Source organism: Apium graveolens, chromosome 8, assembly GCF_009905375.1.
Source record: "Apium graveolens cultivar Ventura chromosome 8, ASM990537v1, whole genome shotgun sequence".
NCBI lineage: Eukaryota > Viridiplantae > Streptophyta > Magnoliopsida > Apiales > Apiaceae > Apium > Apium graveolens.
In genome coordinates, this window is record NC_133654.1 from 30,198,587 (window position 1) to 30,217,933 (window position 19,347).

At 35.0% G+C, this 19,347-nt stretch overlaps 1 protein-coding gene across 2 annotated transcripts; it reads left to right on the forward strand.

Annotated features, from left to right (window-relative positions):
• The first annotated feature begins 310 nt into the window (after positions 1 to 310).
• LOC141678098 (DEAD-box ATP-dependent RNA helicase 27-like) lies at positions 311 to 8,029 on the forward strand. Of its 2 annotated transcripts, XM_074484333.1 has the most exons (13): positions 312 to 763; positions 1,404 to 1,589; positions 3,305 to 3,490; positions 4,405 to 4,488; positions 4,697 to 4,738; positions 5,038 to 5,106; positions 5,186 to 5,485; positions 5,812 to 5,850; positions 5,998 to 6,102; positions 6,578 to 6,646; positions 6,736 to 6,861; positions 7,582 to 7,772; positions 7,882 to 8,029. In XM_074484333.1, the coding sequence occupies exons 1-12, from the start codon at positions 401 to 403 to the stop codon at positions 7,738 to 7,740; spliced, it is 1,728 nt and encodes a 575-aa protein (XP_074340434.1). In that variant the 5' UTR covers positions 312 to 400; the 3' UTR covers positions 7,741 to 7,772; positions 7,882 to 8,029. The 2 variants fall into 2 exon arrangements, with proteins under 2 accessions (XP_074340435.1, XP_074340434.1); XM_074484334.1 differs by having other exon boundaries at positions 311 to 763; positions 7,582 to 8,029.
• Positions 8,030 to 19,347: the final 11,318 nt, after the last annotated feature.

Below are 19,347 nucleotides of genomic sequence, written 5' to 3' on the forward strand. Positions count from 1 at the left end.
AAAATAAATTACCATTAAAATTAAATAAATCAAATTATAAGACTAAATTAATAAACATAACATTTTTTAAAAGAAAATTTTAAAATTATAAAAATATTATAAAATTATTTATAAATTATCCTCTGCATCGCAGGGTCTAAACCTAGTTATTTCTAAAACTCAAAATATGAAAATACAAAATTAAAATGATAAAATGCCAAATAAATTAATACAAAATTATAATAAATATACAATTTAATATTTTACAATGTGGTTAAAAGACAATACACAATAATTATTTCTAATGTTGTTAGGGTTGAAGGTGCTCTCCTGTAATAAATAGCCTGTGTATATGTTTGTAAATTTTAATTAACAAAGTGTGTAACATACACATACATGCTGAACTAGATAGTTAGATTACATGGCCAATAATGAGATAATTCCTGATACGAACCCAACCCAGAACCCTAAACTAGGATATGAGAGTGTGAAGAAGAAACGTAAGAGGAAGAGAGGTAAGAAAGAGGATGAGAAATTGTGTTCCGGGGAGATGAATGAAAAGGGAGAAAGTGGGGGTGAGGAAAAAGAATTCGTGGGAACGAAAGAGGTTGAGCACGATAATGAGGTTGAACAAGGGGATGAGGTTGAAGAGGAGAAGAAGATTAAGAAGAAGAAGGTGAAAAGTGGGAGTGGGATTATGAGCAGTGTGATGTTTGAGTCGATGAGTTTGTCTGAACCTACCATGAAAGCAATTAAAGATATGGGTTTTCATTACACTACTGAGGTATCAAACAGTAATACCTTTTTTCTTATGTTTTGTAATACACTTTTGGTTTTAACTGTTTGTGAAAATGATGAATTTGATAGTAAAGTTTTCATCTTTTTGTTACTTAGTTTATGTAATCAGTAAGTTACCCATGGTGCTGATTTGTATAAGATTTACGCACCTTTTTATCTAATATAAAAAATATTTTTAGGGTAATGCCTATATAGACGGATTATGACAAGCATGTATTAAATTTCAAGATTACTTGATTGCCACCGCCTTATAGGTTTTGTGATACTCGTATATTGTTGTTACAAGTAATAGTTCGGGGTTTCGCGAATTTCAGTAACCAATATTCTATAAGACTGAAGAAAGATCTATTTTCTAACTGATGAATATTGTTAATTTTTCCCTAATATAGGAAACCAGGATCTTGAGATTGGAACTATAAAGTTTAGCTATTTAGACAGAGACAACTGTTTGATAATAATATTTGTTTTGCTGATAACATCTGTGGCTTTTGAGTAATTGAGTGTTTATACTGTCCTTCATCCAGCAAGCAGTACTTCTGATTTAATAGTACATAAAACATTTATAAAGCAATTACTTTCTTGTGTATGGACCTGCCTTTCTCAAGTAAAACTATATGCAATTGCAGATTCAAGCTAGATCTTTGCCACTTCTTATTAAAGGCATAGATGTTCTTGGTGCTGCGAGGACAGGTTCCGGGAAGACACTTGCCTTTTTAGTACCAGCAGTTGAGTTGCTTTATCAGCTTCATTTTGCTCCTCGGAATGGAACGGGTGTTATCATCATTTGCCCAACTAGGGAACTTGCCATACAGGTATAGTCCTCAACTCTCATCAAAGTAAATTTAAAATTGTTGTTAACTACACTTTTAAGTTGGAGATCCTTGTAACGATTTTCCTGAGAGTTTTAAATTCAAAACCTGCAAACTTACTTTTAAGGATCATCACTACATGTTGTTTATGGTTTTTCAATAAATTACTATCTCTATTGAATATCATTTAATTACTAGGCGAAATCTTTCTTTACTAAATCCATCAATTATTGTTTATGACATCTGTTTGAAGCATTACCAGACTCTTCTGTGTTTCTCTCGCCGAGAAACATTCAGTTTGAGCGAGTATTTTTAAAAACTTTATAAGCACCAAGTTAGAGGACATGTACCAAAATTTGGACAGCAGAAAGCCTGCTTTAAATTCTGGTCTATCCAAATTCTTTGTTTTTTATAACATATGATTTGTACCATGATTTGGAATTCCCTCAAGTTGCTGAGCGGCAAGCATAGTTTGCTTTTCCGTAAACCATAAATTCTGTTGTATTGGTCACAGTTTCGTACTCATCCTAATGCTTCTTCTTACACATGTAATTTTTACTATAATTGAGCCAAAGTTTGTCCACCTTATTATCATATACTTCTCTTTGATTTCTATAAAGAACTAATTGCATTCACACTTTAAATGAACACGAGAAAGATTTTCTAGATATAGTAAACTTCAGGAACTCTATAGACAGATTAAAATTGAATCAGCTAGTCTCCTAATTTTTCTGATTTTTCAGACTTTACTAAGTAAAGACAGTATCAGCACCAAGATATCCTTTTTTCTGTGAGTTGAATCTGGATTGAATGATTCCAACAAAATGAGATGCGCCTGGTCCAAAGAAAGCTATTAATAATGATTTGAAGGTGAATCAAAGTTGATTTAATGGATTTTGAGATAAATCCAGTTATCTGGTGAATCAGATGTGAGTTTTGAGTGTGATATGTGAGTGTAGTGGCTTAAAAAAAATTGTACAAAATATTAGCACCAAAAATTGTTTGGTTACTGAGTATATAAACAGAGAATCATAGATAGATTTGCACAAATTTGTAGAGGAAGAGCAGAGCTTAGAGAAAAAAGCATTTGGAAAGAGAGACTTGGTACCAAGTTTGAGTTACAAAAATATAACATTACATTCTCTATACTGATACTTCTATATAAATAGGAGCAAGTAAAATGTAGTTGACTTCACACGTACTTAACCTGACTAACGAGGTGTGTGTTAAAATATGAATGGTCCGTGTTGATTGAATAATATTGCAGAATTGTTCAGAAAATTTTGAAATGAACCATTCAGATTCTTCCTTTTTTCCTTTCAAATTAAGGTATATAATTCGTTTCTTTTAGCTTAAAAAGATACGGTAACCAAACAATCTAAATGAATGAACGATTATTTATAAGCCAATCGAGTTTTATTCCTAACAGAAAAGATCATTTATATCATTCAAGATTTATTTCTTCTGGTATGGCATAAACAATTCCTTGTAATATAGATATTCATCGACTTTCTAGAAATATGGAAGATAGATTATGCTTCTACATTGTGTTATGTTATACAATTTATATTCCAAATTTAGCACAATACTAGAAATGTTAATTAATTTCACTCATGTGATGTTTTATTTATCTACTGGCTTTTGACTACTGATATTTCAAGTTTTGGCTGACATTATCAACTAACTCATCTAATTAAACTAATGTTTAAAAATTGCAGACACATGCAGTTGCAAAGGAACTTCTAAAGTATCATTCTCAGACTCACGGGTTGGTCATTGGTGGTTCAGCAAGGAAGACCGAGGCAGAGCGACTAGCTAAAGGAGTTAATTTATTGGTAGCAACCCCTGGGCGACTTCTTGATCATCTTCAAAACACCAAGGGGTTTATATACAATCGTCTAAAGGTATCCCTGGCTATCATTTTTACCACACTAAACTTTCATATAAGCAAACCTTGATGGATTATATGCCTCTCTTGTGCTACCAAGTTCATCAAGACCAATATACGCTCATTTCAACTCAATGTAATTAGGACAACATGGCAGAAAGTTTGGTGAAAATATGGAGGGATTTTTAGTTTTAGTTTCTCCTAGATATTCTGTTAGCTTTAAGAACAACTAAGAGGATGATGAGAATGCGATTATATAGATGTGTAGATTGAGTCATTATGCATTTGCAGACTAAGTGGTCTATGTCTGAAACATGTAACAAGACATTTTTTTACTTAATAATTTGATAGTTTGTTTGGTGTACATTTCCCCCTCTTATGTTGGAATTACATCTTCATTTGTTCTCGCCTCTGGCTGTGGATATTGTTATTAATTGAAACTGTTCTACTATATGGTCATCATGCTATAGAAATGTATATTGAAATGGTAGATTGGTGATATTTTAATCATGTCAGCTGGTATAGCTATTGCGCTATTTCCTAAAAAAATACCTGTCTGAAAGTCACATCGAGTAGATAAACTCTGTCATATACTGAAATTGAGAAAATATAATTAATATAACTATGATCTTGGGATTTGAGAGTTAGATTAGCACTTCAGTTTCGACTTTCGATATAAGTAAAAGTGTCTATAACCTAGTGACTTTCCCATTCTGTTGAATGCTGTGAATCGGTAGCTAAGAAAACTGTAATGCCCTGTACTGCAGCATTTATATTCATATTTTGCCACTTCAAAAGCTTTAGAAGCATCACCTGCATTTGATTCAATTAATTCTCAAGCATGTCTCCTTCAACATTGCTATTTTTTTTTATGGCTGTTTATATATTACAGATTAGCCTATTTTATCAGTCGTATTTTGGATGTTGCAGTGTTTGACAATTGATGAAGCTGACAGAATTTTGGAAGCAAACTTTGAAGAAGAAATGAAGCAAATAATTAAAATTTTACCCAAGGTCTTAGTTCCTGGCATCCTTGTTATACAAAAATCTGATATTATGTTTCATGTTACAATTATTTTGATGTTTCACCGACAGAATGTTATTTGCCTTGTTGTGTTTCACTCTAGCAATTTCAGTAAACTTGTCGTAGTATTTGAAGAAAGTGCTCAACTAACGTTACTTGTCCTTTAGTCTCTAAGATTATCTGTTACTTGAATTGCAGGAGAGGCAAGCAGCTCTTTTCTCTGCTACCCAGACTGAGAAGGTATTGGATATATAAATCCCGCAGAGTCTTTTATACTCTACCTAGGTCCTTGCTATATTGCACTTTTTTGGTAGTTGATATATATTTGGTAGGGGAGGGGGGCTCTTCTAGCACTAGCTAGGAGTGCTTTGCCACCACTCGGGCACTGCACAGTCCTTAATTCTTGTATTGTATTGCACATAGCCACTTTTACTGTAATGTGTTAGATTTAAATTTCAAATGCATTCTTTTGAATATCACAGTATCACACGCACAACCCAAATTTTGTTATCACGATGTCTTCTTTTTGTCTTTTCCAGGTTGCCGATCTTGCATGCTTATCCTTGAAAGATCCTGTCTACGTTGGTGTAGATGATGAAAGGAATTGGGTAAACAAATTATCTTACTCAACACATGATTATTAAATAAACTGTTGTTTGGTCATGAATGACAAGTAATGATCTGTAGGTCACTAACGAAGGACTGGAGCAAGGCTATTGTGTTGTGCCATGTGCCAAGAGATTTATTGTACTCTATTCATTCCTAAAGCGACATCAATCCCAGAAAGTGATGGTTTTCTTTTCTTCAGTCGACTCTGTTAAATTTCATTCAGAACTGCTGAAGTACATTCACGTGGATTGCTTCGACATTCATGGACAGCAAAAGCAGCAGAAACGAACTACTACTTTCTTTGACTTCTGTAAAGCAGAGAAAGGAATGTTGTTGTGTACCAATGTTGCTGCTCGTGGTCTTGATATTCCCTCTGTGGTATGTGATTCTTTAATATTTTTGCTTATGGAGTTTGAATTCGACAGGTTGTATGAATTAAGAAGTAATACTAAGTAGGGTTAATAGTTTTATTTTGAAATTGAGATACTAGTTCATTACAAATTTACTATGCGTATAGAACTACACTCTAGTCTTGTATATATGGATAGCAATATTTTTTGAGTAATTGTTTTAAGTGCTGTATTTCATGGTGCTCCATTATCATCGTGAGATGAGGATTTACCCCTCTAGTGCGTCTCTCTCTGACTATAGGAACAGAACCACTATGTTACTGAATGCTAATTTGTGTTTTACATTGATTGTAGGACTGGATTATTCAGTACGATCCGCCAGATGATCGTAAGGTGTTGATCAATTTTTTATTAATTGTTGTACACTTGTACTTGTTGCTTTAGTTTTCATGTTATAAATGAAAAAATGAATACTATCATTGCATCTTGTTAAACATCTAATTTTCACCTTGTTAAACATGCTTTTGATACCTAATTCAGGAATATGTGCATAGAGTTGGTCGAACAGCTCGTGGTGAAGGTTCAAAAGGAAATGCCCTGCTTTTCCTGACACCGGAAGAGTTGCAGTTCCTCAGCCATCTTAAGGTCTTGCATAGATTCATGGGTTAGCAATACATTAATAGAGGACATATAATAATGATCCAACACTAACAAACACAAATGTTACTAGTTCTGATAATAGAGTCTTGCTATTTTTATCGACATTTTTTGTTTATCTTGTATTATTAGGTTTCTAGGTGGGACCCATGACAATGTCTTTTTTCAAGTACTATAATATTATTTGCAACAGTTAAGATTATTCAAGCTAGTACAAATCGTCCAAACGCATTGTTTCTTGGTTTGTTTGAATATAAATTTGATGTGGGTTATTATATAAAAGATGACTGGTTTTGATTACAGAAGTTCATAACACAGCGATGAACTAAATAGCCATCATAAAAGTGTATGGTAAATAGCTATGTTCTTCTAAAAAGCTTTTAAACTCAAATGCTATTTACTAAATTGTTTAAATAAAATTTGTAAATATCCATATTATTTGAATATTACATTGAATTTTCAGGCAGCTAAGGTGCCTGTAAAAGAGTATGAATTTCCTGAAAAGAAGCTGGCTAATGTGCAATCTCATCTGGTAACTTGCATGTGTATATAATTATTATTTTCCTTGTAATTGTGTACACCTCGGTGCCTTGTACAATTAACTTCTTTTTATATGTGCAGGAAAAGTTGGTGTCTAACAATTATTATCTGAACAAGTCTGCTAAAGAAGCATATAGATCTTATGTATTAGCATACAATTCACATTCTAGCAAGGACATCTTTAATGTTCACCGCCTTGATCTGCAGGTGACTCTTAGTACTTACTGATGCAGTCTCATTTTCAGCAGTTCATCTACATGTGAGGGATGTAAAAATAGGATCAGGGAGTCTCCAAATTCATCATTTGCTTGGATAATACCCCTCCCCCCGGTCCTGAATTTATTGGCGGTATACAAATTTTAAAAGTCAAACTCATTTAAGTTTGACTGCAAATTATATATTATTTATTAATAACTTTATAAATTTAAAATTTTTATTTAATAGTAAATCAAATATATCTTTTTCATAATTTTTATGTCTAATAATAATTAATAATTATTGGTCAAAGTTAGCTCAGTTTGACTTTAAAATTTTATATAACGTCAGTTATTATAGGACAGAGGGAGGACTTATTACTATGTGTATAGGTTTATCCTTCAATTTGGTGTGGTACTATTGGAAGTACATATGATTTTTAATTATTAACTGCACAAAGCCATTGGTGCATTTCGATTCATCCACCAAAATTACAAACTAGGGATACACAAATTATTTGTGCCAGTCAGGATGGCAATTTTGCTGCAGTACATAACTAGAATACATAACAAATAGTTATATAATCTGCCAGTCTTTATTGCGAGATAAGTTGATCTTTATGTCTATTCTGTTTTCGGTTTGTTCAGTATCTCATTTCTATTGCATAAATTTTGTGAATGATTTTTTTGAATACTCACCCAAGCCAATGACCAATTAATAAATTCTTTGCAGGGGGTGGCAGCTTCATTTTGCTTTGATAGCCCTCCGAAGGTCTGTATTAACATAGACAGTGGTGCATCCAAATTCAGGAATACAAAACGAAAAGATGGACGAAGTCGAAATGGATTCAGCAGTAGCAATCCATATGGGAACAGAAGTTCAGGCCATTGATGACCAGTCCGGGAAGATGGACAGTGACACAGGTATGACACCAGAAATGATCCAATAGCAGCTAGCTCTGAGCTGTGTTCCAATTTTGCGTTGAGCTTTTCTTTTTATTAATTTTTATCTAATTTATTTATAATTATACAGGCTAGTATTCATGCTGTAAAATGTATGTCAAACACTCGGTACAAAAAACGACGATGACAATGTTAATTGTTCCCTGTTATGTAATATGGATTGAGAGAGCTTCTCTTGTGCAATATTGGTTGACCAGTTTCGTTTGCTGGGTACACTACATGAGTATGTTACTATGTTGATAGTACACAAGTGTTTACATAAATTTATAGGACTATATAAATGAAACATACAAACCACAATATTATAATGTCATAAGGCTATAATCTATTATTATGGTTAGAAATTGAACCCTGTGTATCTTATTTTGCCCGAATGCTGTCAATATTTTCTTCCTTTCTGTTAAATTTTCGGAATAAAACTAGAGTTTATTTCCTACTTTTGTAGTCATCTTCTTTACAAAATTGATTACAGAAAAGCAGTACTTCATATTCTTCCCTCATCACAATCTCATTGCGTCTAAACTCTATAGGGAGCATATCTACTGTTTTATTCACAAATTTTGTTATCTCATTCCACTCATTTTAACAGGACGGAGCATATTGTTTCTTGGACTCTTACTACTGCATACCTAATAATACCTCAGAAGGATGAAATTAAGAAACAAATTATTTAATCAACCCCTCTGAAATCAGCTAAAAATCTGTGAATATTCATCGTAGCTAGCAAAATGAACCAATCTTTTACTTTCCACTAGTTCTAGATTAGTAACAAAGAGAAAATCTAAATACAAACAAAATGTACATACCGATGTTTGGTATGTAGTTGTGCGCTCGGCATTTTTGTAATTTATAATCATATGCCATATTTTAGAATAAATAAATAATTACTCCATCTCTCGCACCCGATTGTTTAGGGGGCCTCGAGTTTAAAAGAATTAAAGAAATTATTTGTACAAAGTATAAATAAAAGGCTGAGATATTTTTAAAATAAAATGATAAAAAAATGAGCGAGAGGGAATAATATTCCCTATAATATTATTTTAAAAATACTTTTAAATAGGAATAATATTTTTATAACAGGAAAGAAAAGAAGAGATAATCATAACCACAACAATATACACCCTCTAAAGTCTTTTTGTTAATTTCTGTATATAAAAAAATCATTTGATATTGAATATAGGAGTATGATACCAAAAGAAATATATTACTGCACTAGACCCCACTAATTATTTTTGTAAAAAAAATAGTTACAAGTTACAACCATGGTTGTAAAAATCGGTAATCGGTACTAAGCGATTTGGGTACCGATTAGGGATTAATCGGTAAATATTAGGTATGGAGTATGACCTTGGCTTGGGGACAGATGGCTCATTTCCAGTTGCAGCTCTCATTGGTACATGAGGGTCTCTTTCTATGCAATCTACATAGGCCTCATCTTGAGAAAGTAAATTAAGATGCATCTTTACCTTCTAGTGATGGTAATTATCTTTGTCCAGAAAAGGAATCTTGACTCCAACCTTCTTCTTGTTCATCTTGCTGTTTTGTTGTGATCTTTAAACTCTTTGTTTATCAAGAGCTCGCTCGGATACCAATTGTTAGTCCCTAATAATGCAACAAGAATTACAGAAGGGGGTTGAATGGAATTCTTGAACCTTTTTCACAAATTATAAAATGTTCTATATTAATAATATAAAAGTGTTTGATTTGCAGAGTGCGGAATAAGAAGTTAGTAAAATCAAAATACAAGTAATTAAAAATACAAGTCTTTAAAAATTTTCTGGTGGATTTGAATGTATCCACCAGAGATATATATTATATCAAGAGAACTCTGTGTAGCAAGATTTACTCACAGCTGCTTACAAAAATCAACAACTAAGTTTTCAGAGAAATACTAAGAATACAGCTTACAAATGTTTCTCTGAGAATTTTCTTGCTTAGTGTTCTTTTTATTTGCTACTTCTTGGTTTATATATGACCAAGATTATAAAATAATAAGACAAGATAATAAAACAAAACCTATCAAGTCTAATATCATGCTGCTTCATTACTCTATTCCAGCATCTTTGAATATCTTCATAATAGCATGGAAATTGCAATGCTTCTTTGTTTACTAAAACCCAGTTGAATAGGCTTCCACATTCCTTTTGCATACACTCGACGTATGTGACTGTGTTGTCACTGTCAACTGATGTTTGAATTGATTATCTGTCGGGTACATGATCATCCGTCGGGTTGCCTAGTTGATCATCCGTCGAGTGGCATTGTTGTTTATCCGTCGGGTAGCAATCTGACACTTGACTTCATTTCATTTATACAGAATTACAAGACATCATCTATGTACAATAATCAACCTATTCTGCATATCTAATTAAAGTCAACATGACTTGAGTGCTACTACAGAATCTAAACAAGGTGTATGCAGAAATGTGCTACAGACTCATTATTACATAAGCTACTCACTCGATGGATAATTGATCATCATCCGTCGGGACTATGTTGAGTCATCCGTCGGGACTATATTCCTTATCCGTCGAGTGCTACATTTTTCACTAACTAAAATCTACTAAGGTGTTTTGTTAATGAAATCATCAAGTTCACAACAAATCCACAACAATCTCCCCTAATTTATGTCTACTGGAATTGTAGCCATAAATTAAGAGAAACTTGATGATAACAAAACACCCTAAAAATACAGCTTTTAAAGGTGAGTAGATAAAACTGTAAAGTGCTTCAATTAACAAAATGTACAAAGATTGGCTCATAGTCATTTTCAAGGTGCTCCTCTAGCCTGAGCTAATTAATCTATTTCTTTGAAGATCCGGATCTCTTCCCAAGCTTTCTGTTGTTTTTTTCTATCTGATTTTGAAGCTGTCTGTGGAATTCCAGTTCATCAGATTATGAGAGATTTAGCTTTTCTTGCATTTCCAAAAGAGTCTCATTGCTAGAGATTCTCAATTGGTCTTCTAATCTGAAAAATCTTCTAACTCCTTTGTCATCCATGAACTCCATCAGCCAGTAGGGCCTTAGATGCACTCTACTTCCTGTGTAGGGAATATTAAGAGTCTTTGGGAGTGCATCTTTGGCTCTAATACTCCTCAGTTCTTCAATCTTCTTAAGAACAAGTCTTCTTGTTATAACATTGAATCCAAAGTTCTTCTTGAATGATGAATAAACCTTAATCAGCACAGATTGGCTTTCTTGAAGGATCCTGTGAAGTGGCCATCCAATCTTCTTTCCTCCCTTATACTTGAAAACTAACCTTTCAGGTAGATTCCTGTAGGCATCAATCCCTCTAACTTCTTCTAGTTCATCTAGATAGAGTTTTAGATCAGAGAATTCCTTGATGTCAGATAAGTACATGTAATCTCCCTTACTGACTTTGGATTGAGCTTTGATTAGAGATTTGGATTTGAGAGGGGACAACTTCACTTTCTTGACTGCTGTTGACTTTGTTCTCTTTGGCTTGTTAAGGATTGGCAAATTGAAGTCAGAAATTGGTAGACTTTCCCAGTCTATTGGTTCATCCTTATGCACAATAGGTTCACCATGAATGTTCCTGTAAGGATCCACCACCTTAATATCTTCAAATACCATTGAGGGTTTTGATGCTTGAGTTGTAGTTGGAGTGGATTCCTTTGGAAATTGATCCTCCAATTCTTTATCAACAGGGTCCAATTTTCTTTTCGTTCTTTTAGCCAATTCCTTGTATCTGTGAGTCTTCTTCAGTTGTGGTTCACTTTGCTTCTTTAGATCTTGAGATTCAGTGATTTCAGATGGCTTGGCAGAGATTTGTTGAATGGTTTTCACATCTTGCAATTTGGCTAAGATAGCAACTTGCTCTTTCCTTTGTTTAACCTTTTTAGCATCTAGAGCAGCTTGCTTCTTTTCTTGCTTCAATCTTCCCTTTTCTTCTCTCTTTGCTTTAGCAAATTGAGGGTGTCCAGCCACCACACAAATTTCTTTACCATTCCTGAAAACTTTAGCAATTCTCCTTTTCAAAGCTGAATCAGTTGGATCCTTGTAGAAGGCAATGGATCTTGACAACAGTTTCTTCTCATCTGGCTTAGGTGTCTCATACACTATGTCCAAGGGGTTCTTTTGTGATGATTTTGGATAATTCACCCTTGGCTTCTAAATTATTTCAGCCTTTGGAGATTTGATGCAAGATGGCTGTCTTCTTTCCAGATAGTTCATGCTCATTTCATTCACAGAGATTTGCCTGACTTGAGAGTGATGAATGGCTGACTTTTCTGGCTTCTTTGCTAGCCCAAACTTCTTTTGAATGTCCTCATTAATTTTCTCCCAGTTGATTGGAATCAACTGCTCCTTTTCAGCTGCTTTTATATTGGCTGCTGCTTCATTTATCAAATCAATGCTGTCTTTGGTTGGTGGCTTGGTGAAAGTAATTGAAGGCACAATTACTTTGCTAACTTCAATGTTGAGCACTTTTTTCTCCCCCTCACTCCTAGAGTTTTCTTTCTCCCCCTTTTTGTTATCAGCAAGTTGAGTAGAGGAGGTATGTGCAACCACCAGTTTCTGAAGCAAGTCTGTCTGTTGAGCTTGGTGTAGATGAATTGCTGTAAGAGATGCTTCCATTGCTGACATTCTTGTATCTAAGGCATCTATCTTTGTGGCAAGATCAGAATTTTTCCTGAGTTGTCTCTTGATGTCAAGCATTGTAGCTTCTGGAATTTTAGAGTCCATCTTGTCAAAAATGGCCTTTTTCATGTCATCAATATCACCTTTGATAGTGTTGACATCTCGAGCATGTTGAAAACCTTGAATTTGTTGTAGTTGCAGAGAGGCAAGATGTGCTTGAAGGAGATTTTTGGTGTTGGCATTTGTGGTGGTTTGAAGAGCAGAATTTGTCTGATTTATGAGTTGAATCAGGGTTGTCTTGAAGTAGTGTTCATCACAGTGCTTTGAAAATGCCCATGATGGCATGCCTGATCTTGAACTGGAGCCTACTTCTCCCCCTATGTCCAATGGCTCTTCTTCACTATCTCCACCTTCACCTCCAAAGAATTCTTCTGAACCACCAGTCTCATAATCAATATCACCAGCTGTAGAGGGCAAAGCTGTGATGGCATTCTTAGCTCTTAGCATTGACTATGTGGTATGCATCAAGTTAAGCATTCTTTCTACATTGTCATTGCCCTGTTCAGCTAGAAGTTGATATGCTGAAACAGGGTGAGTAAATGTCTCAGCATCAAGGGAGGTGAAATCTATAACAGCTTGAGGTTGCTGAGATAGTCCCTCCATGTCTGCATCCTGGACATTCATTAACTCACTTACAATAACATCCACCCTTATATCTTCAGTACCTGCTTTTCTCTCATAATCTCTCTTCTCTTGCATCAAGGTCTCATCTTGGCTCCCCACCCTCACACCCTCACCTTCACTATCTAAGGTGGGACTCCTCTCACTCTCTTTTGCCAATCCTGAAGAAGTGGATTGCATATTTTCCTGGGAGCAACCCAGACTCTCACTCATATTTTCACTCCCTTCCCTCAATCCTAGAAGTGATTGTACTACCACTAAGTCTTCTGCACTTGAGATAATTGAGGAAATTTGAAGCTGTGCAGAGACACTCGACGGATAGGGGACATCCGTCGGGGTAGTAGTTTGGCTAGCCGATGGATAACTGCTGTTAAGCTTATCCATCGGGATACAATTACTACTCGACGGATGAACAATATCCATCGAGAAAGTAGGAATAAATGAGTTTGGAGTGGAAACTATTATGGACTCTGTGCAGATTGATGAGTATTTTGGCACAGATGTCTCAACAGTTCCTGAAAGAATTGGCAAGTGAGCCAATAAATCATCCAAAAGATGATGCTCACTTGCACTAGATTTTGGCTTCCCCAATAGAGTTAAAGAAGGGGAATCAAGAATCGATGTGTTGATCATATCCACATCCAGAGAGTTTGTGGGAGAATTTGGTGTTTGGGGTGCTTCTATAACTAAAGATTTTGGCTGTGACTCCACATTTATTGGAGCCACATCAAATTGACTTTGGAAAGGTGTAGTGACTGTGTCTTTAGCACCAGTTTGCACAGTGTGTGAACCCTGTGCATCCCCGAGGGTTTTTGGTTTCTTCTTTCTTGTATAGGTTTGGGGTGAGCTTGTGTCCCTTACCCTTTTGGCCTGTGCTCTTGGCTGAGAGCTTTGTTCAATAGTCACATCCTTTTGGGAGGATGCAACTAGCAATGAGCTAATTTCCTTATTAAGCACTGCAGTTTTTTGGGAAACTACAGTGTGGCTAGGATGGGAAACACTCACCTCTCCAACCTTATCCTTAGGGTTTCTTTAATGTTCACCCTGTCCCTCACCTACCTTACCCACCTTCATACTCCCCTCTTTAGATTTGGTGGATTTTGCAACTGGCATCTTTTGAGAGATACCAGAGGGGGCTTTCTTTGACTTGGATTTAGAAATTTTGGATTTGGTAGCTTGGGTAGGCAACTGTTGGGTCATTGACACAGTTGCCATAGCTACACTAAATAGCAAAGAAATTTTTGAGGTTGGAATAGTAGAGACAGATGAACTTACCTCACTTACCTGAGGTGCTTCCGTTACATGGAAATAGAAGAGTGACACCTTTTTGTGATGGTTTGCCCTGTTCAAATCTGCAATAATTCTTCTCTCTTGAACTCAACAATCTAATTTGTTGATTGGGTTCTCAAGCACAATTCCCTCAGAGAGGTGGTTAGCTAACATCATGAAAAATTTAGCATAGTAAATATTTTTACCCCTCTTATTTTACTCACCTAATTTAAACCCCAACTCAAACAGAACAAGGTCACTAAAATTAAAGAACTTATCAGTGACAAGCATGTAAAGCATGTTAAGCATTGATATATTGAAAAAAATCAAAATTACTGATTTTACCAGAGAATACCTTAGTAACTACATCACATAGATAACTTTATTCCTTCCTAAGACCCAACCTCCTAATTTCACTTAACTTAGAAGTAGAGAGTGCATAGTTCATGGAGTTAAGCATATTAACAATGTCAGTGTCTGTGTGTGGTGAAGTTACAGTATTATCAGGAATTTTGAAACATGCTTTAATAACATCACTATTAATATAGAATTCTTTACCTTTAATAGTGAGTGTGATGGTCTTATCAGTTGAGTTGTACACAGCAGTTGACCACATTTCCTCAACAACCTCACAAAAGATGGGGGGTGATTCTAGCATCGCATAGTTGAGTTTGCAGTTCTTCACAAAATCCATCATTTTATGGTAGTCACTAGACTGTTGAATCCCCTTGTTTACTAGAGCCGTGAAGTTGTTCTTCTCATAGATAAATCCAGTTTGTGACATGATCTTGACAACTAGTGCCATTGTTAGAGAGTGGAAATTGCAGAGATAGAGATGATAATTGCTTTTGAGAAAGAGAGAATTTAGAGTAGAAGATTTGAGAATGATAAAAGAAAAGTAATGGAAATGGATTAAGATTTTATACTATCTCAAAAATAACTGTCAAAAATAATAAAGTAAAATAAAGTAACCAATAAGAATTGCCCAAAATAGCCGTAAAAAAATAAACTGAAAAAAAATTCCTTCAATTATCCGTCGTGTTATGCTTATAAACTGTAAGTATACTTGATGGATAATGTTCAGGGAATCAACGGCTAAGAATAAGACAATTTGACGGATGAGGATAAATCAGTTACCCGTCGAGTCATAAAATATTCCAGAAAAGTAATTGCTTTTTATTTGATAATTGTATAGCGAAGGATGATCAAACTCGATGGATAATGATCATCCGTCGGGATGCAAATTTTGACTTAGCTAAAATTTCATCCAAGACTGAAAAATCAATTAAATTTCTGACTGCATAACAACTTGCAAAATATTTGTAAAAATTTTAAGAATAATTTAGCATACCTAACTTACTTACCAACCTTGAAAAGGTGGATTCATCCAGTGGCTTGGTAAATAGATCTGCAAGCTGATTTTCACTTGGAACAAAATGTAGTTCCACAGTACCATTCATTACATGTTCCCTTATGAAGTGGTACTTGATGTCTATGTGCTTTGTCCTTGAATGTTGTATTGGATTTTCAGTGATGGCAATTGCATTTGTGTTATCACAGATAATGGGAATTCTTTCAACTTGCAAACCATAGTCTAGCAGTTGGTTTTTCATCCACAAAATCTGTGCACAACAACTGCCAGCAGGAATATATTCAGCTTCAGCTGTGGAAGTAGAAACTGAATTTTGCATTTTACTGAATCAGGACACAAGCTTATTTCCTAGAAATTGACAGGTTTCAGTTGTACTTTTTCTATCAATTCTACAACCTGCATAATCTGCATCTGAATAACCAGTTAGATCAAAACCAGAGTCTCTAGGATACCAAATACCAAGTTTTGGTGTTCCCTTGAGATATCTGAAAATTCTCTTAATAGCTACTAATTGAGATTCTCTAGGATCAGCCTGAAATCTAGCACAAAGACATGTAGCAAACATTATATCTGGCCTACTAGCCATTAAGTACAGAAGTGAGCCAACCATGCCCCTATAACTTGAAATATCCACAGACTTTTCAGTAATGTTTAATTCAAGTTTAGTTGCAGTGGTCATGAGAGTTTTTGCAGATGTGCAATCCATTAGTTCAAACTTCTTTAATAGATCATAGATGTATTTAGTTTGACTAATGAATATTCCATCACTAACTTGCCTAACTTGTAAGCCAAGAAAGTAAGTTAGTTCTCCCATCATGCTCATTTCATACTTACTTTGCATCAATTTGGCGAACTTTTTGCAAAGTTTTTCATCTGTAGAGCCAAAAATAATGTCATATACATAAATTTGAACAAGTATACTAGATCCATTAACATTTCTAAAGAATAAAGTTTTATCTACAGTACCTCTTGTGAAGTGATTTTTCAAAAGGAACTTTGATAAAGTGTCATACCAGGCTCTAGGTGCTTGCTTCAATCCATAGAGTGCTTTCAATAGATAGTAGATATAATCTGGGAAATTTGAGTCTTCAAAACCAGGAGGCTGACTTACATAGACTTTCTCCTCCAAATCTCCATTTAGAAAGGCACTCTTAACATCCATTTGATAGACCTTGAAATTGGCATGAGCTGCATAGGCTAAGAAAATTATAATGGTTTCAAGTCTTGCAACAGGAGCAAATGTTTCATCAAAATCTATTTCTTCTTGTTGACAATAGCCCTTAGCAACCAATCTAGCTTTATTCCTGACTACAATGCCATTTTCATCCATCTTATTTCTGAATACCCATTTGGTGTCTATTGGATTCTTTTCTTTAGGCTTGGGCACCAGCTCCCATACCTTATTCCTCTCAAATTGGTTTAGCTCTTCCTGCATAGCTAAAATCCAATCAGGATCCAACAAAGCTTTTTCTACCTTCTTTGGTTCTTCCTTGGAAAGAAAGCTGCTCTATAGACATTCTTCTTGAGTTGCTCTCCTTGTTTGAACTCTAGAAGATACATCACCAATGATAAGCTCAAAGGGGTGATCCTTTGTCCATTTCCTTTGTTGAGGTATATTAGCTCTAGATGAAGAGGCCTCATTGCTGTCTTGATGTGTGATTGATTTTTGATTATTTGAAACTCCCCCCAAGTTTATGGATCTTTGATTTGAGAGAGGGAAATTTTCTATAAGTGATCTATTCTGACTTTCAGCTCATTTTGATAACCCGACGGATGGTGAATTTTGAGTACCGACGGATAAGGCTGGTTGTCTCTCGACGGATGATGCAGGTTGTCTACCGACGGATGATGTATTTTGTAACTCGACGAATGTTGAGTTAATTGTGGCGCCCTCCAAACCCGGGTCAGAAGTTTGGGGTCCACAACACATACTCAATATATAAACCTGTATATAAAATATTATTTGCAATGACCCTGCTTTACATAACCACGGACCGCAACTGGTTAAAGTATAAAACAAGCCACAACCTTAACTTTTATTACAACGTACCAAATCCCAACTAAGTTAACTTACAACTGATAATGAAATTACTCTTACAATCTTACTATCTCGCTACTGCGATAAGCTCCCGCTAGCTCGATCCAACATAATCTGAAATCCTAGTTCGTACATTGAACTGGGAAAAACCTCGCTATCAACCGTATCCTTCTTAACTGTAGAATAGATAAAAAGATTCACAAGAGTGAGCTAATTAGCTCAGCAAGTCACAATGACAATAATTGAGGTTAATCAATGATCAAACGAAATGGTTCAGAGAAATCAAATTTATTGCTAAACAATCGTTAAAATTGGATATTCATTTTTAAGTTTTAAAACCAAGGTTAGGCTGCTGATCAGTCACGCACTAACCCCGAGCAAAGCACACAACACTGCTCTAATTACTGGATCCAAGGCACACATTGGCCTAACTTGACCATTGATATGGTCTGACCACGAATCTGGTCCCTATAAAAACAAAACTATCCAATTCTAAAGTAGTTCAATATGATAAACAATATAATTCAATAAATCAAGATCTTAATCAACAGTGATGAAACATTTGTATAAAGGCATAATACATTTTATGAGTATCACAAGGGGTATCGATGTATGTATAAGAAATGGCCTTCAGCCTGCATGAGAATCGGGTATTAGATGAACAATGATTTTATAAGGTTTGGTTCTTTGAAGTCACAAGGTATGGTTGAATATAAAAGTTTCTGGATGTTAAAACAATTTTGTTCCAGTGTTTGTTGTTTGGTGGTTGTATACTTGGAGAGTAGTGTCATATTTGCGTGGTTTAGTATCTGAAAATCAACAAGAAATGGTTCACAAAGAATAAGACTTACGGCTCAGGATCAAATCATGTGGCTCAGGTTCAAGGCTGAATGATTCAAAGTACTTACAATATAAAACAGAGCTATTTTGAATACTTAACAATATTTCACGAGAGAATTCAGAAACATTTGCATTATATCTTGAAAAAGGTTTAGAAGTACTTGCCTTATCACAATCGATTCCAATTTCACTTGTATTCGTCAAATGACTCTCTTCAACAACCACTCGTCTACTTTTCCTAAGCCTCGATTCTATTTTCCGATCATTGGCTGTATTTTCTACATGTCGATTCCATTTTCTGATCACCTGCTTCCCTTTCCTACGCCTTGCTTACTCTGCTAGGCATCATAAGTATCTATCAATATTTAATTCATACGATTCTATTCGACATACACTTCTATCTACCCTTCGTTTCACCCAAATCCGATTAACGGATTGAACGTTACGCTATAAACAAGTAAACACCTAACATATAGACAGACAGTCAACCAACAAGTCACATGTAATACATAACACGTCATATAATCAATGACATATCATTTATAAAGGAGTCTCGGGTTATAAACAGACTTTTGGGTATTCAAAATGATTTTTAAAACATTTTTCGGAATTAAAACGGGTCGTTGGATCAATTTAAAGTAATAAACAGGGTTCGATTGGCCAAATCGGGCTTCAAAACAATTTTATAATAATTATCGAGCCTTGAAACTAATTTAAAATAATATTTTAAAGCTCAA